Here is a 27,176-nt window from a genome sequence, read left to right on the forward strand (position 1 = left end):
GGGAACCGCGGCCCCCCCTTCTCCTGGTCGTCGGCGTTGGGTCGCCCCGATGCCGCGGGGAGCCGGGTTCACCCGCCGGGGGTGCGGGACGGGGACGCAGCGGCCGCGGTGGCGCATCTCTGTGCAGCCGGCGGGGTTTCCGCAGCCTCCCCTCCCCTCCCCGGGCCGGCGGTGCGGGTTAGCGCCTGTGCTGCCTTCGCGCACGAACAGGCGAGTTCCTGTATCGCTGCTCCAGAGCAGGTATTTTCGTTAACTGTTACCGGAGTTACGCAAAGGGCAAGGTCTTCTTAAAAACGATGCAAAATAATACAGGTTCACTACGCTTTTTCCCCCCAAGGAACAAGTGAGAAGGCTGCGAACAAGTTTTATCTAAGGTTTCCACCTATTTCTTTTCAGTTTGCGTACTCTGCTCTGGCGTTTTCGATCTTTTCCTTCTCCATGTGGGCAGGTTGCCTTCATCACCGTTTCATTCACACGGAATATAGGACTGAAATAAGTGTTGTGCTGTTTTCTGTGGTAAACTAACTCGATTTCAAACCGATTACGCCTTTGTAACGTCGTGTGAAAGCAGGAATGCATCTGCCCGCATTAGAAATACTGCAATAGAAATGCTTTAGAAATAATGTAAATACTTTGCCTTCCTCTCACACCCCCATTTCCAGGTCTCTCCGCACGCCAGGCAGCAGGTGGGTGTTTGCAAAGATTACCGCAATTACCTTAAAAAAACCCAAACCTCTTTCTTGTAAAATTTTAAAGGAGATTACATGGAACCTGGCTGTTGCCCAGAGGCATTTTACTGACTTTAGTTTTCAGCAACGGTCCTTCGGACCGGGAGGTTTGGGCGACTCCTCGGTTTACAGGGAGAGCAGCACCCGGAGGGTGCACCCTGATGGCATCCGTGTGAAGAGTGACGCTGCCCGGGCCCGGTGCGTGGCAAACGCGACCTTGGCTCAGGAGCCACCGTGTCTTGGCCGCACACGTGCGCGCACCTACAGCAGTAGATCCTGTGTTTCTGTGTAGCAGATTTTCGCGGGCCGTTTGCTGTATGTACGCGATGGGAAATCTGGCAGTGAAGAAATTTAATTCAGAGGGAAATCTCTCACTTCCACAGCTGAAACTTTGCCTTTTTTTCTCCGTAGGCCCAGGATTTCATCCGATGTAGATGTGCAGCTCCTAAAACAAACTTCTACTTCAAGCGGCGCCCAAGGAAATGAGGTTTGTAGGTACGTGCATTTCTATGTACTGTATGTCACGCAAAGTCATTCTAGTGCTAAATTTGGTTATACACCAACACAGCAAAATCAAAACTGTGCGTAAACCAGCCTCGGTCCTGTGTTTCGGTGGATGAGCAGGTATTTATACTAACCCGGTCTGCCTGCATCCTTGTGTAATTCGGACTTTTCCAGTAATCGGGGAAGGCTTCTTCGTTTCAGTGGGATTTCGATGGGATGGCAAATGAGAAATCCTGCTGATAAACCTGAAACGCCAGGCTCTTCTGCCGTATTTCATGATTGTATTGACTCTGCAGTGGCAATAGAGGTGACTTTTTTCTTTGCCACTAAAATGCATCTAGATCCGACTGTGACTTAACACAGCGAGAAAATAGCAAGAAAAAAAGCACATGGGACTTTTTTTTATTTTAAGTTAAAGGAAATAGCCAATTTAAGAACTGTTTTTCAGCCCTCGCTCAAGACAAGCTCACGTAGACTTAATGTGAGTTTTATTTTATATAGGTCATAATTATCACAATAAACAAGAATAATGAGATTTTTTTCCTTTGGTTTACGGTTATAACACGCAGTATTTCACAAATAATTTCAGTCTAAGCTGTACTGCTATTTAAGAGAACGTTATCTGATAAAACTCTGCGAGTCAGATTAACAGCAAGTTAATCACAATAAAACACCAAAAAAAAGGTCTTCTAAAACCATCAAATTTGAGCATTGCAAAAAAGATTATTTAGAAGCCTTTCCTCTTCTCTGCTGTAAATCCTTGACTTGGCTCATTGTCTTGGGGTTTTTGCTGTTAACAGCTGCAATTACACAGGGACATCAGTGGGACTTCAGCGTTGTGCCTGAAATGCTTTGCGAAATCAAGGCCTGACTTTTGTAAACGTAGATCTTCAGTCATTTACGTGCATCAATTTTATTTAAATTTTTAAAATTACATAGTGTTTGAATGAAATTAAAAGTTTTAATAACTTGTTCTTACCCTTGTTGTCTAGCTGGGCCATCACAGAAACAGCCGCTCCCAACACGTGAAAGCTGGCTCTGAGACGTCTAGAAGGGCTGCTTGACTGAGGACAACAGGATCAGGTATTATTTTAGCTAAGAAGTGCTGCACTTTGGGGAATATTGATTGAATTGCATTTTACTGAATGAATGAATGAAAGGACTGTGAGTTTTATTGCAGGCAGAGCTGACTGACTGTCTTTTCTGAAAGTTGGGAGAAGACCTTGCAGTCATTATTTTCAGCTTTGCGCAAAAGGAGCTTTTTGCTGTTGTTTTCAAAGGCTTCTTTTGCCCCCCAATGGCCAAAATCCAGTTTACAAGATGTTTTTGATGTTTGAAAACATAGAAGCTACGGGATAAGCACGGAAATTCCTGAGTAGCGTTAGGGGTGGGAGGACAGAAGTCAGTTCCTGATCCTTTAAAATCGTGGACCGAGCTTCATCCTTCAAAAACTCGTACTATGCTCTGCGGCTCCATTCAGCGCTGCATCTGAAAATGGTATTCTTCTTTCTGTAATCCAAGGAGCACTGATCACTTAAAAGACCGTCGATAAAATGATGGCAGGTAAATAGAAAATATACACACAGTTCCATGTGCCAAATTATACAAATAATGTGTTTATTAAAAAAAAAAAAATCATTTAGCCTAATTTTTAGTTGGTTGTAAATGGAAACCACTGTGGCAGTGCTGCTCAGCGTTGCCTGTTGGGTTTTGTCAGAAGAGCCAGGTGATCTTTGGGCTACGAGTGATTCAAAGAAATTGCTCTGTGTAATACTGTCCCCCCAAAAAATTAAATCTTTGAAGAGTTTAACTTCTGTTTCTGTACCTGTGTGTGACATCAAATCTATAAGCAGCGAGTGGAGAAGCAGCTCACCCAGCTGCACAGCGGCATCCTGGCTTTTCCTGGCACGGGCAGCACTTGCATTTCTGATAATCTTTGTGTTTAGAAAGCATTCGCTTCAGCACAGCATAGTGGCTGGCTTTAGAGATGCTCTTGTTTGGTTGCAGGACCCTCCCTGCCGGGGAAGTCACCAATGGACTGTGGACACTTAGCTGAGAGCAGCGAGGAGATCTCCGGCCTGGGCGCAGAGCCCGATTCCCTGCTGCCTTCTGCTGCCGGCAGCAATTCCTGCCCGCCCTCGGCGGCTGGGCAGCGGGCTGGGCCACCTCCTGGCAGACCTGCCGCCACTAATGCCGCTCGAGAGCGCAGTCGGGTTCAAACCCTGCGCCATGCCTTCCTCGAGCTGCAGAAGACTCTTCCCTCTGTGCCACCCGACACCAAGCTCTCCAAGCTGGATGTACTCCTCCTGGCCACCACCTATATCGCACACCTCACTCGCAGCCTTCAGGATGAGGAAGAGTCACCGGGAGAGGGCTTGGGTACCCTTCGAGGGGATGGATACCTCCACCCTGTCAAGGTAGGAGAGCTGAGGAGCAGCTACCGTCTTCTCTCGGTGAAGAAGTAAATAGGTGTTAAAGATACTTAGATGAATCTAGAGATTTCAAGCTTATTTACCTTGCCAGAGTTAATAGATGAAAAGACTGCCTAGACTAACCATTGCATCTAGGTGCTAGGGGCCTGATGGAAACGTCCCGGAGCTTCGTCCCTCTAGCTTCAGGGACTGTGCACAAAAATATCAAATACGGTGTAGGTCCAAACCTAGTGGGACTTGGTCCCGTGGAAGTGAAGGCGGAGGGCAGCACCAGAGGAGTACCAGCACCTCCTTGGTCCCCGCCTGGAAACCTTGGCAATCCCCACCAAACCCATCAGAACCGGCTGTAGGGGATGTGTGTGGTTGAGGTGACGTGCTGTCCCACAGCGGCGACCCCAGCCATGGCTGGGCCTGCTTTGGTTCTCCTGCTGAGGCAGCCAGGGTATGGGAGGTGGCGTTAATTACTGTCCACGTGTTAATTCCTTCTATGAAAGTGCTTTTCTGATGCACTTATTTCATCTAGTTGGTATACGCTGTTGTTACTTTTCCCTTCGTCAAAAAAATTCACGGCGATGCAGAGGGGATGAGAAAGGGGAACTGCTCTTGGAGGGGACCTGGGGCTGGAAACTGGTTTCACATGCATTGCTCAGTCACTGACGGGACTCTTAAATACCGCGGGGTATTTTCTTTGGCTCTGGTCTCAGGGAGCGAGTTAGAGCACTGGTGTGTTTCTTTCTTCTTAAAGTCTGGTGAATTCAGAATGATTTAATTAAGATTAATTTGTGAAGTAATCTCTAATTCCTATAAAGTGACTAATTCAGAGTGTTTCTTGTTCACAGTGTTGGTCACTGTAAAAAGCGTGATGTGAACGTAGGCTTCTGAGGCTGTTTAAATGATTAGCAGGCTCATTAAGAAAGCAAAACCTTTACATCAATTAAAGATGGCTATAATTTTAAGGAAAAAAAAATAGTGATGTATTTCAACATAAGTTTGAAGTAGCTTCTGTTAGTTCCCTTGGTCAGAGTGAAAGGACACAGGTCTTTTACGGTACTTCTTATCAGCTGCCAACTATTACTGGCAGAAAAATACTTTTAAATAGTTACTACAGCAGTTAAATGATCCAGATGCACATTTCCCAGGCTACTGGAATACAGCAGTACTGGGTTCATCTAGCAGTTATTTTTGATAATCTTATTTATGTGCCATTTACCCGTATTTAGTTTTGTAACGATTCTGAGTCTAACCAATCTTTCTAATATTCCTGGTAGTAAATTAATTTTTTAGTTGGCACTAGAACAAGTGTCACAGACAAATCATAGTACATGCTTCAAAAAAACCCCCGAAGTGCAGGATATGAGATGACTAGTACAGATGAGGACTGTAACTACACTCGTATACATCAAGCACAGTAAATACAAATAGTGAGGAAAGTAAAATATCCAAGTACGGTTGTGTTTACACCGAACAAAAAATACGGTTGATGACTTTAAACGCAGATGTCTTATTGGCAATGAATTTGTAACGTTACTCTTGAAATAAAAATACTGAATGAGGTCGCACAGTCTTTCCAACTGAGAATATGCTGCTCCTCTCTGTCTTTAAATAGAGGAGCTGAGGTTTAACTGCAGTATTAAGCCCCTCTGGTTTTCAGAGCTCCCTTTCATTACACACCGGAAAGGTTGCCAGCCTGTTCCCCAAAGCGCCTTAAAAAAACTGTATTCTTTTGGAACAACACGCTGGCTGTGTTTCAGGTATTTTTGCATCAGATGCGTATGACAAGTTGTCTTTTCCAATACCCACCTCTCTAATAATGAACTCGGCACATCAGACTGGAGCCGAATGCTTCCCTCCAAGAGAAGGGCACGCAGCTGCAGTCACCCTCACTGCAGGGCCGTTTGCAGTAACTTAACTTGCTCGGGTTAAGAAACTCGAGCTGTAAGAACAGATACGTAACACCAATGCAACCGATTATTCCAATAATCGGTGAATGGAAAGATGAATTGTCTCATCTGAAACCGTTGGAGCTGACAAAGAACAAGAAGCTGTCAGTGCCGAAGACTGCCAAGGAGCAATTACATTAAATTCCCTCTAACGCAGTCTCTAGCAGCTCCTGTGCTGCGGTCGGTGTTGCGGGGGCCGGCCGGCACGAACGGGTACACGCACGGGGCTGCAGTCTCTGCAGGCGTTGGTATGTCCCCATAGCATCCCTGGCACTGTAAAGAGGAATGCTTTGTTTTATTCTACCAACAGAGCATCTGCTATACAAGTTGTGGCACGATGACTGACCGGCATGACTTACTCCTGTGCGTTGGGTCCCGAGGGGTTTAGGAGCTGTGCCTCACGATTAATTACCAAAGAAAATACTCAGGCTGAGGTTCCCTTACCCAGCTTCTAATGACATTTTCCAACAGATAACAAAATGGACTTTCTGGCGATAAGTTTCCCGTTTTCTCACGTTGTGGTTCCATCAATGTTTAAAGCTTTGAGAACCGCATTCAGGCTGCACAGTTCCCGTGTGTCTCAGCACTGTGCTTGTCTCTTCTCTTGCAGAAGTGGCCAATGCGTTCCAGGTTATACATTGGAGCTACAGGGCAGTTTTTGACTCACTCGGCACCAGGAGACGGCGCAAACCAAGGAGAAACATCAACAACTTCACAAATCTAATCTCCCTTCTCGCTTCTAAAAAAATGTTATTTATTACACCTTTTATATATATATATTTAAGTTAAAAAAATGGTATCTATAGACAAACTATAATTCCTGAAGTGCTGTTTGTAGAGGAGAAGGAATTGATTCTTAAATGTAATTAATACCTCATTAAGTTAATGTGACGCATCATTGGTTTCTATCATGGAGGACATTGCTGGGATCTGAATTGGGGGAAATGAAGGCGACTGCAGTCAGCACCAACAGGAGAGGCAGCCACAAAGGCAGAGCTGCTAGCAGAGTAGGTAACCTCACCCCCTCCGGGACGAGCGGTGAATGGGTACACTGTGGAAAAGGGGGGGAAATGAGCGATGCAGTATTGGCGAAGTACAGAGCAGTACAGGCTTGGGTGAGAAGCAAAGGGCGAGCCTGAAAATAGCAATCGAAATCCTGCGTGCGCTTTCTTCACCGCACGAAGCTGATGGCCGAAATCCCTCTGACCGCAGCCGTCAGGTCAGGGCTTCATCCTTCAGATAACCTTAAATGTATGTAGTTATTCCTGAAAATGTGGATGCATGTTCACCTTGAGTAAAAATGTGCCGAAATCTATCCTGCGTACACACAGCGCTAGGTACAGCGGGCACAAACTGCTCTGTACACTAAGTGTTGCTTGTATTGATCCGCGCGAGTGCGTTGCATGTTACAGGGTTTAAAATGCGTTTGTTACCCCAGTACAACTACTTGTCTGCTCAAGATACCAAGGTTCGTTTATCTTGTCTTTTAGCGGGTTCATGCATTCACACAAATGAGCCTTAAGAGTTGGCTTGTTCATAGCACATTTTTCACTTAAAACAGCTTCTGTATTTGGGCAAGAAAAACTACTGCGCAAATACCATCTAATGTATCTGTTCTGTAAAACGCTGTACTTCTCATAGTTTGTTATTGCTGAGGTAAACATTGCATTAAATATTATTCAATGGACATTAGGTATTTATTGAGTTGCAAAATCTGTATCAGTTTCTCATTGTACAGGACTGATAGCTTCTACTAGCAATACTCTGCAATTATAGTAACTTCTTTCTGAAGACTTCTTCACAGTTTACTTTTTAAAATGACATCTGGCAGAAAAGGAAAACAAATACTAGAAAGAACAACCTTCATATATATATATATATATATATATATATATATATAAAAAATCATTTTCTTGCTTTCATTCTTGAGTCAAACTCGTGACATCTTTCAGAGGTGCTGAGCATGTCATTGCAAACCGAGTGTCCAGTATCACAGAAAACCAGGCCTCTGGTGTAAAAAAAAAAAGTATGTAAAAAATTAGCAGAGCCGTTAGAGTTGGACAAACCAACTAGGATATGTGAGAGTTGTAAAGCGTGGTAAAATCTGGAACTCCCCTCCACCCCTGCAGCATTCTGAGTTTTTAACAAAATTATTCTTTTAAATAGTAAAAATACTTTAAATGGTTTAAACATATATATTTAATATAATTAAAATTGTAAATAAGAAAATACATGCCTAAAATAGTTTAAATACATTAAATTATATATTATTTAAGTGGCTTATTATGAGAATGATGTAGCCAGAACACCATTCAACCACACAAATTACTGTATTTTGTGAAAAAATATGTACCAAAGGGCAGTTTTGCATAGACCAGTATCTACCCTTATGTAAATAAGAGTCTGACTTTTTAAAGAACTGTGCTCACTTTCCATAGTAGTAAAAAGTGGGTTAGCAAAACCTCTGACTATTGGGACAGCTATTTGTATTCAGAGGTATTAATGAGGACATGCGAAGGAGTTGTAAAGGTGAGGGTAGTTAAGTAAGATGAAAGCGTGACAGAACAGTGAGGGTTTCCAGGAGTACTTTGCTGTACAAGGTGAAGGCGTGAGACACAGCTTATGCTTTAGGCTGATAAAATGCCAAGTAGCAACGAGAATTCAGTCTAGTTTTGTATGTTACGAGATCTAAATGAACGGCATCGGGTCAGGGTAAAAAGGACAAGCGGAATCTCGGCCAGAAGTCACTGTCAAACCTCGCGCTGCCACCGCGTAGCAGTGGCCTGGTAATAAAAACAAATCACGTGTGAATCACGCATACAAAATGGCGCGGGGAGAACACAAAATGCGGTGATGTTTTGCAGCAGTTGCATGCTCCTACCTAGCAGAGAGGTGCTGGTTACTTTACAGGCTCTTGAATAATACACCTGGAAGGGACAGAATTCAAGAAACAAACAAAAAAAAAAAGGAACACCCCCCCCCCCTGTTTTTAAAGGCTTCTTCCATTAAATGTAATTGGAAGATTCTGACTGCTTGTTCAGGAAGTAAGCATGGAAAATGGATAGGAATAAGGGTTAGAAACATGGAAAGTTATGAATGGATGGCTTAGAGAAAACACCTTTACTCAGACTTTTACTGCAATACAGGCGGGGTTTTTACAGTGGCCAGAAGCCAGCCAGTGAAATGGTGCAGCAAACACCGGAGCTACTTTGTACCCACAACATTTGTACAAATTGTGGCCACGTACATGACAATGCAAAGACCATTTTAGAGCATTTTATAGACGTATTAAAGGACAGTAAGAATATGCATAATTACCAAAGCAGTTTTTTACTTGAGAAGAGCTCCCCATATATATGAGTTGGGATTTTTTTTTTTTTCTGAGACAGATTATTCTGCATCACCTGCAAATTTTTACGCCTTTTCTTCCAGAGCCAAGACACCAGGTTAGGCAACCTGCTTCCTTTGACCAGTGCAAGAGCTCTTGTCTGCCAGAAATTTACACCAGGATCAAAACAGATCCTCTGAACCCGTTTGCTTCAAACCTGATGTTTGGATCGAACGCTGCATTTCTCAGGAAGGGTTCGTATCCTTGTGTACTGAAATACAACAGTTTGGCATTTGGCACTGGAAATATGCATGCGTTTAGGAATAAAATTCTACAATGTTCACGCACTGAATCATAGAATGGTTTGGGTTGGAAGGGACCTCTAAAGGTCATCTAGTCCAACCCCCCTGCCGTGGGCAGGGACATCTTCAACTAGATCAGGTTGCTCAGAGCCCCGTCCAGCCTGACCTTGAATGTTTCCAGGGATGGGGCATCCACCACCTCTCTGGGCAACCTGTGCCAGTGCTTCACCACCCTCAGCATAAAAAATGTCTTCCTTCTATCTAGTCTCAATCTACCCCCCCTTTAGTTTAAAGCCATTCCCCCTTGTCCTGTTGCAACAGGCCCTGCTAAAAAGTCTGCCGCCATCTTTTTTATAAGATATTGCTTGATACTGCTATCAAAAGGACCCGTTTTTCATGGAGATCTTTTAGCAAACCTCAGTTACTGCCATCACAGCTTTTCCTTCAGAGGGATGGGACTGGTAAACTCCACGTGGCCATACGCAAATAACCTGCCTACGCCAAACCTGCTGCATACAGATCTTTTTTTTTTCCTCGTACACACAGCTGTAACTGCAACACTGTGCCCTCCAGTCATACACTGCCTTCTCTTGACACATACCCTGCCAGTCACTCCTTCTTCCCTTAGAGACCGTTAGGACAAAGCATTCATTGTGCTTGCGCAAACTAAAGAACGACACCGCCAAAAAAGATGAACTTTCCACGGCTTCGACTGCTAAAAGACCGACCGTTCGGTGAGAACGGCGGCAGCATTTTAAGGTTGAGAACGCTGGGTTTGATTAAGAATACTGTTTGCTGTATGCAAGACACCCCACAGAGAAAGCGAACGCGCTCCCACCTCAGGTAGTCTCGTTTACGTTCTTAACCCGCCTGCAACAAACTCTTCGGTTTTCCCAGCGAAACCGCGACCCCGTAAGCTGGGGGATCCGCCATAAATGCAGACTCCCGCGTTCGCTGCCGGCTCCTCCAAACCCCAGCCGGCACAGGAGGCTGCTGCAGCAGGCGGCCCCCGGCCCCCGCCGCCCGTCAGCGGCCGCGCCGCGCCGCGCCGCGCCGTCCCGCGCTCCAGTTCCACGCTGACGAGCCCCTGCGGATTTTCCGCTGCCTAAATTACGTGCCGGTTCTCCTGCCCAAACCCCAGCGAAAGCACCGTTAAAGCGGCTGCTGCGGGACTCCCGCGGCTGCCGGTCCAAAGGAACCGGGCCGCCCCTCAGGGCTCCCAGGGCCGGGGACAAGCGCCGCTGCGGCGGCGGCCTGAGGGCGGGAAGCCACGGCGCAGGGACGCGTGTGCCACCCGCGGGGATGGCGCCGGGGGCCTGCGAGGACACAGCCAGGGCGGGCGCCCGACACCCCCTCCTCCGCGCCGGACTCCAAGATGCTGCCGCGACGCCGGGCACCGGCACCGGCACCGGCACCCCCGCCGCCCCGGCGGCCCGCCCCACGCGTGCGCATGCGCGCGCAGCCACGCCCAAGGTCTCGGCAGGCACCGCCCCGCCGGAAAGTGCCGCGGTGCCGCGCGCCTTCCCCGCCCCCGGCGCGCGGCGTATTTAATAGGATTTCGCCGCAGGCTCGCTCTTTCCGCGCGCCCTGCGGCCCTGAGGAGCGGGGGGGGGGGGGGGGGGGGCGAGGCGGCACCGGAGCGGCCGCGCCGCGCCCCGCCCGGGGTCCGGGGCGGGGGGGAAGGACGCGGGGTGTGTGGCCTGCGGGGCGGCTCAGGCCTGCGTGCCGCGGGACCCGGCCTGCGTTCGCGGTGGCCGTGCTGTGGGAGCCCCTCTCAGCGGGCGCTCGTCGGTGGGGCTCCCGTGGGGGAGAGGGGCGCCCGGCAGCGTCTGGCGGCTGCGGCGGCGCCGGCTCGCCGTGCGCGCGGTGCCGCGGGTACTCGGCCGCGCGGGCCGGCCCGGCGGCGGGGGCTGCCGGTAGCTGCGTGGCTTGTGAGCCGTTCCGTGCGTGCTTCGGCCTCCAGTATCGGAGCGGCAGCGTGGGCCGCCGTGTCTAATCCCGCTGCACCGGGGCGGCCACGCGGGCCCTCCGGCAGCGGCAGGCCGCTGGCTTGCTTCCCGGGGGGCGTCGGGAGCGGCCGAACCACCCGCCCTCTGACTTGCTGCCGCTGCCTCCTCGAAGCGGCTCCTCAGCTCATCGGTCCAAGCACAGTAGAGCGATTTCTAATTTTTTCTTTTCGGAGGAATTAGTAACATCCCCTACTGTTTAATGTAAGAAATCCCATTCTGGCAATTCAAAACAACATAATCTCAACAATTGAAGGGATGGATTGCTGGCACTGTCTTCTAAACAGCGTAAGCCATCATTTGAAAGATGAGTGATTGTCAGACTGTTTTAACTGTATCTTGGTTTCGGTTGCCAAGCGTAGTGACGGTGTACTAACAATTGGCTTTGTCTGGATGCGGGAGTTGTTTAGTTCCAGCTGGCACTCGCCAGCCACGCAGGCTTTCCAGGGACGTGAACGTGCGTATGTCTTGTGAGGCTAAGATGGACCTAATTAGTACGCGTCACTGTGGTGGTTACTTCGAGTTAACCCTTGGTTCATCAAGTCTTCAAAGGAATGACAGATGGGACATGCAAAGAGACTTGGTTTTGCTGATAAATCATTTTCATTGGCAAATTCATGTCCTAATTCTAAAGATAAATTACCTTTTTTCCCCTTTGGGGAATTTGGCAAGTGTTGTATGGTGACCCTGACGATGCCCTTCTTGGCTTGTAGGCATGGATCCAAAATGGTGGGTTCTGGCAGGGACAGGACCCCAGGGGTCTCTGCAGTCTCTGGGGTAATGCCCTCCTGCCAGGACCACAGCGCAAGTGCTGACCTTAATTCAGCCGATAGGAAAACATGTCACTAAGTTCCCCTGAGTGCGGCACGTGAACCAGGGTTAAAGGCTGTACCCTGGTGGGGTACTCCTCTCCCCAGCGACGGCTGTTCATTAGGAGCAGCATAATAGCCCTGCAATCAGTCATTCTTTGCGCTGGAGCTTGCTTTAGGTAAAATGGTCATGCCTCTCTTCAACCTTGATCTCGGCTGACGCTGGCTGTAGTTTTTTCCCCAGGTAATGGTAAAGCCAGCAATTGGGTTGCTCGGTAGGTTGGTATTTCTTTGACTGGCTTCCTTTCCCCAAGGAAGTGTGGGTGCTTTCCGCTACTGGCTCGGTAGCGGAGTTCTCCGAATCAGACATCTTTTATCTCTTGTCATTGTTTTAGGCAGCAAGTGAAGCGAAGAGATGAGTTTGTTACCAGCTTTGGGAATCTTCAATCTGGACTCTGCCACGCTGTTACCTTGCAAGCAGAAAGGTGTCACGTGAATCCCGGTGCTACAGAAGTAATTACTTCTTACCGTAATTAAGAATGCTGAGGAAAGCCTCCTGAAATAGGTCTAGATTTCTGAAGCTGTTTTATGGCTTGTAAATTCTCTTACAGATGGAACAAGGAGGAATATGATAGCTTGCATGTAGGGTTAAGAGGTTGAAATTCTAACAAAAGGTGTTATGACAGCTATAAAACCTCTAAGACTTGCTCCCCAGAACAAAGCAGGTGCAATCCAAGAATCCTGGAGGAATCAGAGGGGAGAGGTTTGTAATAGATTGGAGCATCTAGTTCTTAACTGGGGAGAGAAACAAGACTTCTGCTTTGAAGAATCAACCGATGCTAGTTGGAAGCGAGAGATGAAAGTGAAGAACGGTGTGCTCGAATCACCATCTGCTGGCACTTAACCGTATCAGTCTGTTGGGATATATTCCAGAGGGAAAGGCGACTGTGGCAGTGAGCTTTACCTCTAGGAAGATACCTTGGCATCTGGGGCTTGAATGTAACAACAGGGCGGGGCCTGCGTTTTTGTGCCCAAAGAGAGCTTTTTTCCTCTTGTTCCTGGCTATGCTGAAGGCATTCTGTGCTTAACAGTTAAGACCAAGGTTCTGCTTTGATTTATAGAAGCGCATCTCTTGAGACAAACTTAACAAATCCCCTTGTTTGATACCTGGAAAAAAAAATGACACCAGTCTTCTCACAGGCAGGAAACTGCTTGCTGGCATAATGATGATGACTCTTTGCCGTTTACCCAACTGAATTTTGTGATGAGCAGTGTTGTATCTGATGTGCCAGCTAATCAGTAGGATTTTTCCAGTTTGATTTGCTACCGTCATTTCTGATTTCATTTATTCTTTTAAAGGCGCTGCGACATCGGATGACTTTCTCCTCTGTCTTTGAGCCTTGTGTATGCGCATACAGCCAACAGTAGACTCCATCCACTTCTAGAAGCATGGGTGTTTAAGAAGGTAAGTGGCTTTTTTACCGTGCTACTAGAGTACTCGGGCTCCGATAAGCTATGCTGCTAGATGGCGAAGGCCTGTACTGGCCACATTTGCTGCTGTCTGGAGCTGTGCTGGCTTACATCAGCTGAAGGCATGGCCTGTTGGGCAAGGGCGCTTTTGGACTACTGACTGACTATGCTGTCCTTTACTTGTGGTACTGCTACTAGTCTTCTAAGTTTTGCTTAAAGCATCATGGGAGAAGCTGGGGAGAGGTACGGATAAAAAGTTGTGCTCTTTTTGCAGAATTTTTTTTCCTAAGGCTATACATTCCTTAATATGGCTTGTCAAAAATAGTGATTTATAAAGGAATTCTATTTAAGTCTATTCTAGAAGTAATTTTGCTGGCACAGTGATGAAATCTTTGCCGTTTACCCATCTGACTGGTTTTTGATGTGTATCTTTGAATCTGAAATGCCAGTAAAGTTAATAACTTTGTATAAGATTGATTAAGCATACAGAAAACTGACTAACTTATTTTGAAACTTTTTTTTTAAGCTTGAAAACAGCAGCCTGAAACGTGGAGTTCTAATGCGCTTGGAAATGCTTTCATGGCCTTTCCTGCTCCTCAGAAATACTGCTTGATTCAATAGTAAGGCAGAGGAGTAGCTGTTTTGTGAAAACGCGTGAATAATCCTCGAATGAAGTTCAGGTGAGAGTGTCACTCTAGAAAGGGAAGTGGCTCTGTGGATGCTCTTAGAACTTAGTGTGAATATTTAAGTGTACCAAATAAATGGGACAAAACTGAATAAATCAAGGGTTAAAACATGTAGGAAAACTTGTGTTATCGTGTCTAAATGGGAGTGTTTACAATGTTAGCGGTGGCAGCTTTTCTGCTTACCTCCAAGGCAATGCGTGTATGAATAAAGTCCTGGATTTCTGTTTTCAGTGACTGTAGTTTTTTGTTGAGGCTATGTGAGCAATAGCACCATGATCCTGCTGGATGACATCCTGGGTAGGAGTCCCACCATGCCTTCAGTATTCAGCTTGTCCAGATTTGACAGGAAGCCTGTACAATTTTTCTGCTGCTTTTTTTTTTTTTTAACATGGGCCTCTTGGATGTAGAACTTGCTCAGTATCATGTCTACTGCTGTATCCTTACTAGGAAGATGAAATACAGGGAAGTCCACAGTTGGAGAAGCATACTGGAGCTCAGACCCCTCATCTTCTACCATACCACTCTTTACACTTGTTTTTGCAATGAGGTAGAGTTGAACTCAGTGAGCTGCCTACCTACCAGGTCATCTAGTAACATTTTTTTCACCTTCTGTAGGGTTCTACTATCCCCTGCAGTCTATATAAAGTAACATGGAAATACTGTTTTTTTTTCAGATTGCAGGAGCATACTAGCATCCTGGTCTAATATGTTGCTGTGATGTAAAACTAAGACAGAGAACAGTATGGTGATACTTTTATACCTTTTAGAACATGAGAAATAATTTAAGAAAGTTGGCTTAGACTAGAAAAAGAGTTTTTAATGTACTTAAAACTATTTACCCCTCAGTGGGTGACACATTTGAAAAGAAGCAACAAGAGAAACTGCAGAGAGTTCACGTAGTTGAAATGAAACATTAGATTCTCAAGTCCTGGTTTGTTAGCTGTAGTCTTAGCAAAAACCCTGCTTTACTCCTGTCGCTTAACTGTGGGTGAACAGTGGTAGCCAGGAAGAGAAGTTCAGGTTGTGGCTTTATTCTGGAGCCATGGCCTCCCAGGATGAAGGCATCATTCCTGCCTTCAAAAAATACTGTCACAAAACTTGTAATTGAATCTTGTCAGCTACGCTTTATTCCTTAGCAAAACAGCACTGAACTGTCTTACAAAAATATTAAAAACTTATCAGTTGTATGTTTCTAACTGCAGTCTCTCAAAAAGCTAAAGTAGAAGCTTCAGGCTTTACTCACAGCATGGAGTTTTCACTCTTCGTTAACGTTAGTGTGAATTCCTGGGCCATATGCACCAATAAACTTCAGCAGTTGATGGTGACACTGCATTAGGTAACTATCTCTTTGTTGCAGGGAGTTTTCATCACTGAGGTCAAATGGAAATACAGGATTTGGTGCTATGCATAACGCAGACTTGCCTAAGCAAAGAAGAAAACAAGACTTACGCTAAAAGACTTGATAAACTCTTGCCAGGACTTTGAAGGTAAAAAAGCTGTGACAGATTAGTTAGTAATGCAATCTTGCAGGTTACCATTTTTAAGCATTACATCATAATTCTTGGCTCACTGCCAAATTTGTGTGTGAACAAATGTTACTGTGCTGCTAGATAAATGAAAAAACCCCTCAACTCTTGTCTTCTCTTTCCCCTGGGAGGGAAATCTGTCTTTAGTTTAACCTGGACCAATGTTAGAGGAGCGATGCCTCATATAAGCCAGCATAAAGGATTGGAGGCTTGGTGCTGGCCTGTGGCCTAATTACATACAGCATTGAGACTCTTAGCAGGAAAGTCAGCTGAAAGACTTTTCTTGTATCAGTCTTCAACGGTGGAAATTCTGGACTTTGATTTGAAATGAACTATTATTGCAATAAATTGATACAAACTTTTTTCAACCTGCCAAAATTGAAAACAATGTACCCAAGACTAAAGACTGAGTTACATTATTTACCGTGTTTTAGGGTAAGAGATGATTCAAGTAACAAGATGGCAATCAACGCATCTTCCTCAAGTACTTTCTTTCTTAAACTTAGTTTAGTATGTGCCTTAGACAGTGAAATCCTAAGAGATTAATATAAGCATGTCAGAAATAACAAATACTGCAGACATGAATGCAATACGTATTGCCCTGTTTTGAGCATTCTGTGAATCAAAAGTTAACACTGGAGTGTTGTTTTTTCCATACTTCAGCTGTGTAAACTTCCCACAAATACTGTGCAGTTATACTTGTCATGGGCAAAGTACATATTATTATGCATGACTTTCTCGTGCTATGAAAGCAGTGGAACTTGGCATATTATCTACTGTTAATACTTCTTTTGCTTGCATAATACAAAACTGTGATAATTTAAATCCCATTTTTTGTTGTTCTAGATAGCTTTAATAGCAATAATTGTTTCTTAAATCACTGTTCTTTTGCCTGGCAAAAGTTCTTTAAACTTTTTTTTTTTCAACATCAATATATAAAATAAATGGTAAATAAGATTCTTCACGCTTGAACTTTTCAAAACTGAAGAGTCTTGTCTAGCTTTTCATTTAACAAGCTCTTGAGCAGGTTAGCACAATTTCTATTTGAAATGTAGATGTGTTTCCTTTACTATGAAAAGTAGGACATACAGAATTTTTAGTGCAGATGCTGATAATGTTGATCCATGAATAGAACCTCTTCTTACTCTGCGACTTGCAAGATAGTAGCCCTGAATGAGGTTTTCTGCTTCTGAACTCAGTTCAACATGAAGATTCTTAGCAAACAAAATAAACTAGAGAGAGGGTATACATTTTAAATATTTAACTGGAAAATAAAGAATTTACATTTTTCACACCTTTTAACATACCAGTGGCATAGTAATATAGTTTGGACAATATATTCTACCAATATTTTTATAAAGACAGCTGTCACCATTCAGCTATGCATAAGGATAGATCTCGGATACTAAACAGAATCATCTGTTAGTTATACTAGAGATATTGACAGTTTATTTAGAATGGATTATTAACTTTTACTACTGATTGTAAACTATTCTGGTCAAAAGTAGGTATTGGAGAGCTGTTCTCATATGGATATTAACCTAGTATGTTTTTCAGATGCAAGATCAAACTGAATTTATTGTGCTGGCCCTTTTAAAGAACTGAAGCTAATTTTATCAATGATCCCATTAGTGCTAGTGGGAATATGGTGGCGGGAAGGGTAGGAAGTGAGTATTAACGGGTTTAAAAATAAGCAATCGGACTGTGCAGAGAGAACCTTCCGATTCCAGAGATAGTATGATGTTCCCAAGTATAACACATTTCTAAATTATTGGGTAGTGGCTGTTACCTCCTCATAATCCTGCATTCTGAACTGCTGTGAGACTTTGTACAGCATGGCTTCAGGATTAATGGCTTTTTTCAAGATGTGATGTACAAGAGAAGACGGTTGACACGAAGGAAACTCCCTGTATATCAAAAGCCCAAAAACATCTAGAAGGTTAGGTGGAATCAAACTCACGTCCTAAAGAGAAGACCCAGAGAAAGAAAACAATTATATTAGTTTGGCCTTTTGACTTGTAGAAACATTGCAGTTTTTTCAATCTGAAATGTTCAATATCCATATATACTGAGTCCTGCAAGATTATCTAGCGAATTACCTATAATACATACAGTAAAATTTTGTTTCAATAGTAATTGTCAAAAGCTATTCTGAATAAAACAAATGATACCTAATTTTGGGAAAGCTAGCTCATTTTAGAAGATACTTGAAGTCACTGAAGTTGTGACTTTTTGGGAAATACTAACAGATTTGATTGTTTTCATTTTTTTTATAAGTTGAAGTAACCATAAACACAAATGACTGCTATAGTACAGTTACAGTCATAACAAGGCACATGCTTTACCATCTGTCCGATTAAAAAGTTATCCTTTTGTATATGTTTCTTTGAGGAAGAATCTACATCTACAAAAGACCAAAAATTGGTCTGAACTGAAATAGTAACTTGTTGGTCGGCCTCTTCTCCATACTTCTTCCCAGGAATGAATACTGTTGTCGTTCTGCTCTCTAGCACTAGGACAGGACAAAATATGTCAGTTATGTAATCGATCTAGTTTAACTATAAATTCTAGTCCCACACACATACTATCTGAAACCAGTCATGATTATGTATTTCACTGAATTGTCACGATCAATGGATCTCTCTAGTGTAGCCTCTGTAGCAAATGTAAGCTTACAAGACCTTGGCTTTTTTTTGTCCTTGTTTCTTACACAGACTGGTTAAAAATAGCTTATAGATCTTCCCAGCATTTGAGGGCCGTAAGCTGGGGAACAAACCTAGCCATGAATTTGCATGTTTGTTTTGTTTTGTCCCCTCATTTGTTAGTAGGTGTGAGATTACCGGACTGTAGAAGTTCAAGTTTATCCTTTTTATATGAAGATAAGTCTCCTATGTAACAGATACCACCCTTAGCCAGCACAGCACTGCAAGCGTGAATACTAGCACTTCCAGTTCCATGTTTATCTTTGGACACAGAAGGAAAAATTTCACTAGAAGGTGGGTGTCGTATGCCACGAGGCAGAAGACATATGCTGTAATTCAGAAGCCTAGAGGATTAAATAATTCTGTCAGTCATAAATCATGAAATTATTGTTGTTTTCCAAAACTTAAACAACTTAATACTATACTTAATATATATAAATACCATTACAAAAGACTCACTTAGAAACAACAACCAGAAAAACCCCTTAAACATAAAACCAGTGTCAAAACTAAATGTTTAAAGTCACTTTGAATATAAAGGTAGAAGTCCAAGCTTTCTCGCCAACAGGACTGTGTTTCTTACAGATTTAACATACGAGGCAAATCACGGTTTGCAATAGAAGTAATTCCTAGGAAGCCAAAGAAGTCTCATAATTTAACCCCATATTGTTAACTCCTATTCCTATTGTAGAGAAACTTTTCCAGTGATTTAAAAGGGTAGAGGATTAGCAATCCTGGCCATCTGGGAAAAATGAAAAGGCTGGGAAGTTGCAAGCTCTGCCTGGGTTATCCCTTCCTCCCTCCCCAATTCTTTTTGAGAAAGCAGGTATAGAATTTCTTTTTCATCCCCTATGCTATGTTCCTTGGCACAAAGAGGTTGCAGATTGTCTGTCTGGTTCCACAATCAAAGGCTCCTAATGATTTTAAGATGACAGAGCATGATTTATCCTGCTATTAATAACTGGGAGAACATTATTAATTAAAAGCAGTAAGTATTAATAAATAGGCTATCATACCAATATAAATATGAAGTAGGAAATACCTATTTTGCCAGGCTACCGACAATAAAATACTATGTGCACATGCAAGACAGTACAAATGATAGTACTGACCAAGATGTACAGTGTGCAACTGTTTAATATTAACCAGACATTTTGATTCTCAAAACACTCTTCAGTTCCTATCATTTCTCTTATGAAATCTTACTCTCAACCTGGGGAAAGAAATCCTGCAGCCCACATTTTTTTCAAATTTGAACTTATTTCTACAGCTAAATTTTGAAATGGTTAAGAAAGTATTTTTTTCCACAACAAAAAAATACTAATGAATTTGCTGAAGAACTCTCAAATGAAAATAAAATTCATGCCACTTTCAAAGATTTTTTAAAAAAATAAAAATGAAGCCCTGTTTTGAGTTGGGGAAGGAGAAAGTAATTTTGTTTAAATTAACGTAAATTTAACGGTGAGCATATTATACTTTTCTGCAGTGTTTGTGAAATTGTGTTAACAGTTAGTAGTTGTGTGAAGGGGTAAATACATGAAATGCATAAATACAGAAAAACATTTTGTTTAAGGTAACAACAGCCAGATTTATGACCTATGTGTAAAGATGTACATGACTTTTGATACCTTATCAGTATAGTGTTTATGAAAAAGAGTGATAGAAATGTAAGTATCTATTTACACACTGGTTATTAACTGAGAACACTGATAGCTGGGAAGTGGTGATGAAAAGGCTTGAAGTGACACAAGATTTGAAAAGTAGAGCCCTTTGCTTTTATCACTACCAGCTTCTGGGACAGTCTTCGGTTTGCATTTTAGAAGAATGTTTTGTTTAGCAGAGCTCAAACAGTGCTAAAGTCTTACTGAGATCATTACAAGAGTGTTAACGGGTTTTATTATTAGTGAAGTTCTGATCTAGATTTATCACTTGAAATAAATAAAAGTGTCCCAGGGATAAAAATTGGGTATTTTTACTAAGTCGGAGCCCTGTATATTCTTTTAAAATATAGTCTATTTAGCCTTTCATGTAAGACCAATACTATTAAAAATACTCATGTTTTTAATTCTAATTTACATGAAAAATAAGGAATCTCTTTACCTGTCAATTACTAGCGTGTCACTTGTCACAATCAACAGATCCAGATAATCTGCATTTTCTTTTTCACATGTCTGTACTAGACTCAGCAATATTGCGAGTTTAAGAGTATTGTAAGTGCCTGGTGGAACAACTTGAGAAGCAAAGATATTGGCAAGGATGGCAGTAAACCTCCAGCATGAACTTGAAGTCAGTGAGAGCAGGTACTTAAAATTGTCACTGACAAACGAAGGACCTAATGAAAACAAAATACAGGTTAACAAACACTTCATAAAGAGAGCTATGCAGATACATTAAAACAAATCACCATTCTAGTCTTGATACAGAACTTAGAAAGAACGAATATGTTTATGTGTCATGGTGTAACCTCAGCCGGCAACTGAGCACCACACAGCTGCTCGCTCACTCACTCCCCGCCCCACCCCGGTGGGATGGGGGAGAGAATCGGAAGAGTAACAGTGAGAAAACTCATGGGTTTAATAATTGAAATAAAATAATAATAATAAACAAAGCAAGTGATGCACGATGCAATTGCTCACCACCCACTGACTGATGCCCAGCCAGCCCCGGGGCAGCGGCCCCCCCTGGCCAGCTTTCCCCCAGTTTATGTACTGAGCATGACGTCACATGGTATGGAATATCCCTTTGGCCAGTTTGGGTCAGCTGTCCTGGCTGTGCCCCCTCCCAGCTTCTTGTGCACCCCCAGCCTTCTCAGTTGGTAGAGCATGGGAAGCTGAAAAGTCCTTGACTAGTGTAAGCACTGCTTAGCAACAACTAAAACATCAGCGTGTTATCAACATTGTTCTCATCCTAAATCCAAAACACAGCACTGTAACAGCTACTAGGAAGAAAATTCATTCTATCCTAGCCGAAACCAGGACATTACATATTGAGCACAAATTCAGAATGTAAACATCTGACACGATTAATTTTACTACTGAAAAGGTAGCAGACATGATCTGCTAAAGCTGATGGAATAAGAAAGAGTAACAAACTGAAATACCGGGTTCATTTAATGTATGATTTCGAAGTACCTTTCAATGGATAGGAGAAGTTGGAAAGAGGAAGTTGAAGAACCGCACTAAAATAATTACGTTGTTTCCCAATACATGGAAACTGGGCAAAAGATATTCTCAAATAACAGTAAGCGTACATTTCAGACTGTAAGAGGAAAGTCCCAGAGTGGTTTCATAATCCGGACCTCTAGATGATAGAAAACTGTACCAATTCTCAAGATTTTGTTCTAGAAGGTTTTCCAACATTTTTAGTCAATTTTTAATGGGACTTTCTTACCATTTGGTTTACAGAGCTGTACACTATTGACTTCTATACATGCTGTAGCTTGTAAGCCATTTTGTACACAAGCTGGAATTCCTATAATCTTGTAGTGGTTTCCTATTTTCATTTTATTGGCCAGTTCATCTAGAAATTAAGAAAAAAAAAAAAGGGGGCAGGGGGGAGAACTACCTGCAGATGTGTTAGGGCATAAAAACAGTTCTAAAGATATGGTCAGAAAACTTCTCTACACATTCTGAACGGTTTGATTTTATGATTTAATTGCAGAAAACAACAGTTGAATGCAAAAGGTAAGGAAGGCACACTGGGTGAGGAAAAGTAGATTCCTGATAAAGAAAATGGGTGATACATTTAGTTCTGCACTGAACAGAAAAACGGATGGTTGTTTGCAAGTATGCGTTCCTACTCTGAAACGTGTGGTGACACCATTATCAGTTATTGTCCTATAAAATGTCAGTGAAAAAAACCACAATAAAAAGGAGATCCAAGCTAAACAGATTTCAAAAAGACACACAAATAGCTTTGGGAACCTTTGTATTTCTGTGCATTTAAAAAAAAAAAAACAAACCCATATTTATTTTTTGGAAATGAGAGTTAGGTGCAACCAAATATGAATCTCAGCTGCGAGACCCTGTCTAACCTCATTGATCACTGAAGCTAGTGGAAATTTAATGCATGCATAACTCGCAGTATCTCATCCATAGATTCTGTTTTATAACAATACATGCATATTGTCAGTTTTTAAGTGTTTCTCATCATCTTGGAGCTATTTAGTTTTCAAGAAATTAACCATACAATTCCATAGACTTTTGGAACGGCAGGTTTGTTTTTTTTTTTAAGAGAATTAATGTAAGTATGTTGGTGAGTTGTGATTTTAGTTGGATATTCACATTAGAAATCATTTACTGTTTGCAGTGGAAGGTAGATGTAGTAGAAACCAAAAATCCTGATGGAATGCGGAAAACAGCTAGATTGAGGAAGGATGTTAAAAATGCATGAAGTTAGTACAAAACAGTATGACCAAAGGAAGTAGAAAGGAGGAAAAAACAAGCTACAGTTAGTATGCGCTACTGCAGAGCTGGCCAGGGGATTTTATTTAAACGAAGGTATAAAAGTGAACACAACAGTTTTGCCATGTGCAGTCACCTGCGTATACTGTTAGTCACCTAGCTAGTTTTTCGTATTATTTCCCCCAATTTTATTAAAGACCTGCAATATAAATTATGACTTTCACTGTTTTATCCAGAGAAATGGACCTATAAGGAAATTGCAAGGGATTATTACAGTTCAATTCTAAAACATTTTTGACAAAACTCCAAAATTCAGCTTACCTCTCAAGAAAACTGTAAATGTCTGAATCCTAAAATGTGATTTATCATTGGAATATCCTTTCAAAGCATTAAGAACTTTTGCATCAATCATTTCAACTATTTGTTTATCTTTCAAAATAAAGGCAAAGAAAAGGTTAGTTCTCTTGAAAACTGTACGGGTTGGTTTTGGTTTTTTTTTTTGCTTTTTTTTTTAAAGGGCTGGTGTATTTTGGGGCTTTTTCCACTTAACCATTTTGTTTACTTACTGTGTAACAGAAGTAGGAAAGTAACAGATCTAAAAATAAAACTACATAGAATTTACCACCAAGTACTCTAAATTTCATGTCTTCCTGCAGTGGCGAAGAACACAAACTACACACAAAATCATTCCTCACTGTGGCAGATTCTGTAGCTCCAGGCAGATGCACTCTTATGTACCTAAAGCCTAAAAAAAAAAAAAAGTAAAAAAAAAAAAATTACCAGACATTTAAAATGAGGACATGGCTTTCATTTTAAATTTCCCATTAAGTATAGAAGTGCTTAAAATACTGGACAGTGAAATTCCAAATTTATCGTGTTTCTTCAGCTGAGCATACGTTCATATACTAGGCTTCCACTAAAATGATCTGTATCATTTATTAGGCTGACCACAAGATGGCAGAATTTCCTATTGCACGTTCCCAAGCGGAACAGCTTGGCCTGGCTTTCTGAGCCACAGGGAGCGACTGCCGCTTCTGCCTTGCGTGGAAATGACATGGGATATGGATATTCATTATTAGTGGTACGTGCCCTCATAAAGACATCATTATGATTTATTCTGCAGTCGCCTAACTGGGATTTCGCTTCTCTTTTACAATTTTATGGTCTCTGTTACAGGAAGAAGCAAACAAAACAGCCTTAAAAGTACTTAAGGCCTAATCCTGCAACGATGCAAGCACTTCAATAATATTACTCAAAGAAGTAGTTCCACAGAAGTCAGCTACTCATTAAAGCAAACTTGTTCAATGCTAGAAGCTTTTGCCAGTCACTTAAGCATACCGTTCTGTGGTATTTTTATATAAACAGAAACACAGTTTCCAATTAAAAAAAAAGTGTTCTACTAGTTTAGCTTTTTTTTTCCCCTTTCAGGTAATTTATTAAATTATATTGGCGACAGATCTTTTCTCATATAAACTATCTTCAGCATTAGGAAAATGGATTGCTGGCATAGCTATGCTCCCAAAACATTTAATAATGCTGAGCAACCACTGGCAAGGTGCACTGCGTTCAATTAATAAAAATCATGCTGTGCTCATTACAAAAATGTCTGCATAATAATACTGCATAGGAAAGTGCCTTTTTCATGCTAGGTTTTTAATCTCTGGTAAGTTATCAAAATTATTAAAAAGCTTTTGAAATAGTACCGATTTTTTTTTTTTTGTCTTACTACCTTCAGAAAATGGACAGGTTTCCTCAGTACAAAGAAATCTTGCTCCTTGTGTATATTTTGTTACTGTTCCCATTGCAATCGCTATTCCTTCAGACATATAAAATCTTTGAGATGTGTGATTAAAGGGAAACGCAGAAAGACTCAGAACATAACTTGGTAAAGGTGGCAAATGTGTTGGTTTCAGCAGTATACTAATCTAACAAGAAACACAATTACATTAATATCATAAAAATATTTTTTTTAATTTAAAACTGCTTTACTTACATGGACAAACACACAATGTGATAGATAGCTATTGGAAAAAAATTTCAGAAATGTATGAAGTGTAAGAGTAATTAGGTTTCATATTAGTTATATCAAAATTCTGCAATATGGTTGGGTGAGACTTCCAGCTATTTTTAATTACAATTAATACTACAACCAAAGGGAAAATGAAAACTGAAAAGTTAATACAAAAACAGTATTTGTTAATACTTCACCATACTTAAAAGATTTAAGATCTAAATGGAGGAAAACAGTGCAGACTCACCTGGGCCTCTGTCTGCAGTTGTTCAATTAATGATAATGTCTTAATAGCTATGAAACATACCTGTGATTGAAAAATAACTTCATTTTAGAAAGGAAAATCTAGTTAAAATATAGAAGATGTACTTTTGTCTACTCTTGTCTATAAATATATACTTACTGACTGAAAAATCTGTGCAGCTTGTATGGGATTATGAAGAATGTAGTTTCCAAGAGTTGCATCTAATTCAGCAATATCAGAAGGATTTATTGAAATAATGAAACGGTAAACAGCGTAACTTTGTTTTGAGTCTAGAAGCAAAAAGTATCTTAAATAAAAGTAACAGAGATTTGTGTAACATTACATACCAATTTAACAGACTATCTATTGAGTGAGTAATACCATTGTATCTTTTGCAGTCGTGCACGAATTTCTGAAGGCCACCACTTCTGTCAAGGTAAACAAGAGCAATTTCCCTCATTTTCTGTATTTCATGATGCATCTTCCAAGAAGGATCTTTGCACTCTTTATCAAAATGTTGGAATAAACTGTGAAGAAACGACATTAGAACTGGCCATGCTACTGTAATAATAAAGGTGTATATTAACAAAGCCATACAAAATTAAAATAGTCTCTTTTTCAAACGGTGCAATTCTTGCAAGGGTTTTTAAAATTCAATGGAAAGTTCCTTCCAACGGCTGAAGCATACTACATTCCCCAAGTAAATTCCTGAAGAATGCTCTAATGTTTTATTTTCTCAGTGAATTATTTCACTGCCCAGTTCCCTAACCCATGAAATTAAAGCTTGCATTTAATTTATCCTCCCCTATATATTTTATAGGTATAATCAGCCTATCAAAAGTAAGACTTAAATTATCTCCCTTATCTGAGAAGTCTGTCATAGCTGTTAAAAGTGTGGAACTGGGCAACATCTTTTCCCTTTTTTAAATCTGACTTTCCTACTCTGCTGTTACCTCCTGTAGGACCCACTTAAGGTGCTGATCTTGCAAAGACTTATTTCCATCCATGTAACACAGAAGATCGAGTCCGATTCCCATAGACAAAACTTTCACAACTACAATTTTGGTTTGGAGGCTGACTGTGCTCTTCAGTGCTTGTTTTCATTGTGTATTACCCACATCTCTGCTTTTTTTTTTTTTTTTTTAAAGTAGAATCTCATACCATGAAGCACTACTTTGCTGAATTTAGAGGGAGAATTACTAAGGCCAAAATACGGTATTTTGGATATACATACCTCTTTTACCGTCTTAGAGATTTTCTTCTACAGTGTCCTTTGTCCTCTCTGTAGATGACCAATATGAAATGCCACTTAAATCTTCAAAAATAAATTTAGCTACCTGGTAAAGGACAAGACACAGAATTATTGGGCTGATGAGGAAGCAAAGCTCATAGCATATGAAAGATCCCTTGTAGGAGTTCACAGAACCAGCTTCGGGAAGACAAACGGATCAACATCTGAGAGAGGAGTAACGATACCAGTGCAACACTAGCATGGCAGCAGTGTAAACCCTGTCATCTGAGAACTGTAGGCTGGTAGAGGTGTTTAGTGCCTGAAGTATCAAATTTTAAGCACAAATTGAAAGAGAATTTATAGTAGGGATTTTCTTTTCAGTTTCTTTAGGATTACTCCTACACGATTATTGCTCCATCCCTTGAAATCTTCAGCAAGAAGGGATTAAACACACACACAGAGATGCACCGTATCTCCCTGGACCCTGTACTCCCCGGGCTAAACGGAAAGGACACCAAACATGACTAGGAAGGACTAAGCTATGGCCCAGGTCACAGTGCACTAAACACTGTCATCACCTCAGCTTCAAAAAATAAAGTCTGACCAGTCCCACTGCCGGGGTGACCGTGTTCATCAGTGCCCCCACAGCCAGCTAACCCCACTCAGCTGCACTCCAGCGTGTGACACCGCACAACACCCAACACGGCCCTCCTGGCTTCAAGCTCCTGCCGCCAGCACCCCTTCCTCACAAACCTTACCTGCGCTCACCCCAAAATATTTTCCAGGCTTCCTATGCCCCCCTCTTCAGCACTGCTGTGTCGGCAGCAATGGGCACCGAGGGCGACCAGGCTGCC

At 42.1% G+C, this 27,176-nt stretch overlaps 2 protein-coding genes, 1 long non-coding RNA gene and 1 other non-coding gene across 12 annotated transcripts; 3 read left to right on the plus strand and 1 right to left on the minus strand.

The window, feature by feature from the left end:
• The first annotated feature begins 3,252 nt into the window (after nucleotides 1-3,252).
• Nucleotides 3,253-6,376, plus strand: TCF24 (transcription factor 24). Its single transcript, XM_076332194.1, has 2 exons — nucleotides 3,253-3,649; nucleotides 6,215-6,376. Exons 1-2 carry the CDS (start codon nucleotides 3,266-3,268, stop codon nucleotides 6,326-6,328), a joined length of 498 nt encoding a protein of 165 aa, XP_076188309.1. The 5' UTR covers nucleotides 3,253-3,265; the 3' UTR covers nucleotides 6,329-6,376.
• A 4,750-nt stretch (nucleotides 6,377-11,126) lies between these two features.
• On the plus strand, nucleotides 11,127-25,577 carry LOC143156323 (uncharacterized). Of its 9 annotated transcripts, none has more exons than XR_012994603.1 (8): nucleotides 11,127-11,528; nucleotides 12,445-12,562; nucleotides 13,409-13,514; nucleotides 14,046-14,199; nucleotides 15,563-15,692; nucleotides 18,557-18,727; nucleotides 20,614-20,733; nucleotides 25,490-25,556. It is a non-coding gene; the product is annotated as an uncharacterized LOC143156323 (long non-coding RNA). The 9 variants fall into 9 exon arrangements; XR_012994606.1 differs by having other exon boundaries at nucleotides 18,560-18,727; XR_012994607.1 differs by lacking the exon at nucleotides 25,490-25,556 and adding an exon at nucleotides 22,094-23,475.
• LOC143157563 (small nucleolar RNA SNORD87) lies at nucleotides 13,891-13,969 on the plus strand. Its single transcript, XR_012994828.1, has one exon. It is a non-coding gene; the product is annotated as a small nucleolar RNA SNORD87 (small nucleolar RNA).
• On the minus strand, nucleotides 15,354-25,572 carry MCMDC2 (minichromosome maintenance domain containing 2). Its single transcript, XM_076329618.1, has 14 exons — nucleotides 25,473-25,572; nucleotides 25,251-25,381; nucleotides 25,095-25,154; nucleotides 24,566-24,761; nucleotides 23,459-23,581; nucleotides 23,158-23,265; nucleotides 21,824-21,952; nucleotides 20,534-20,765; nucleotides 18,572-18,777; nucleotides 18,077-18,243; nucleotides 17,521-17,694; nucleotides 16,821-16,963; nucleotides 16,156-16,265; nucleotides 15,354-15,627 (listed from the first exon to the last, which is right to left on the minus strand). Exons 1-14 carry the CDS (start codon nucleotides 25,570-25,572, stop codon nucleotides 15,461-15,463), a joined length of 2,046 nt encoding a protein of 681 aa, XP_076185733.1. The 3' UTR covers nucleotides 15,354-15,460.
• Nucleotides 25,578-27,176: the final 1,599 nt, after the last annotated feature.

The sequence above is a fragment of the Aptenodytes patagonicus genome, chromosome 2, assembly GCF_965638725.1.
Source record: "Aptenodytes patagonicus chromosome 2, bAptPat1.pri.cur, whole genome shotgun sequence".
NCBI classification, from domain to species: domain Eukaryota; kingdom Metazoa; phylum Chordata; class Aves; order Sphenisciformes; family Spheniscidae; genus Aptenodytes; species Aptenodytes patagonicus.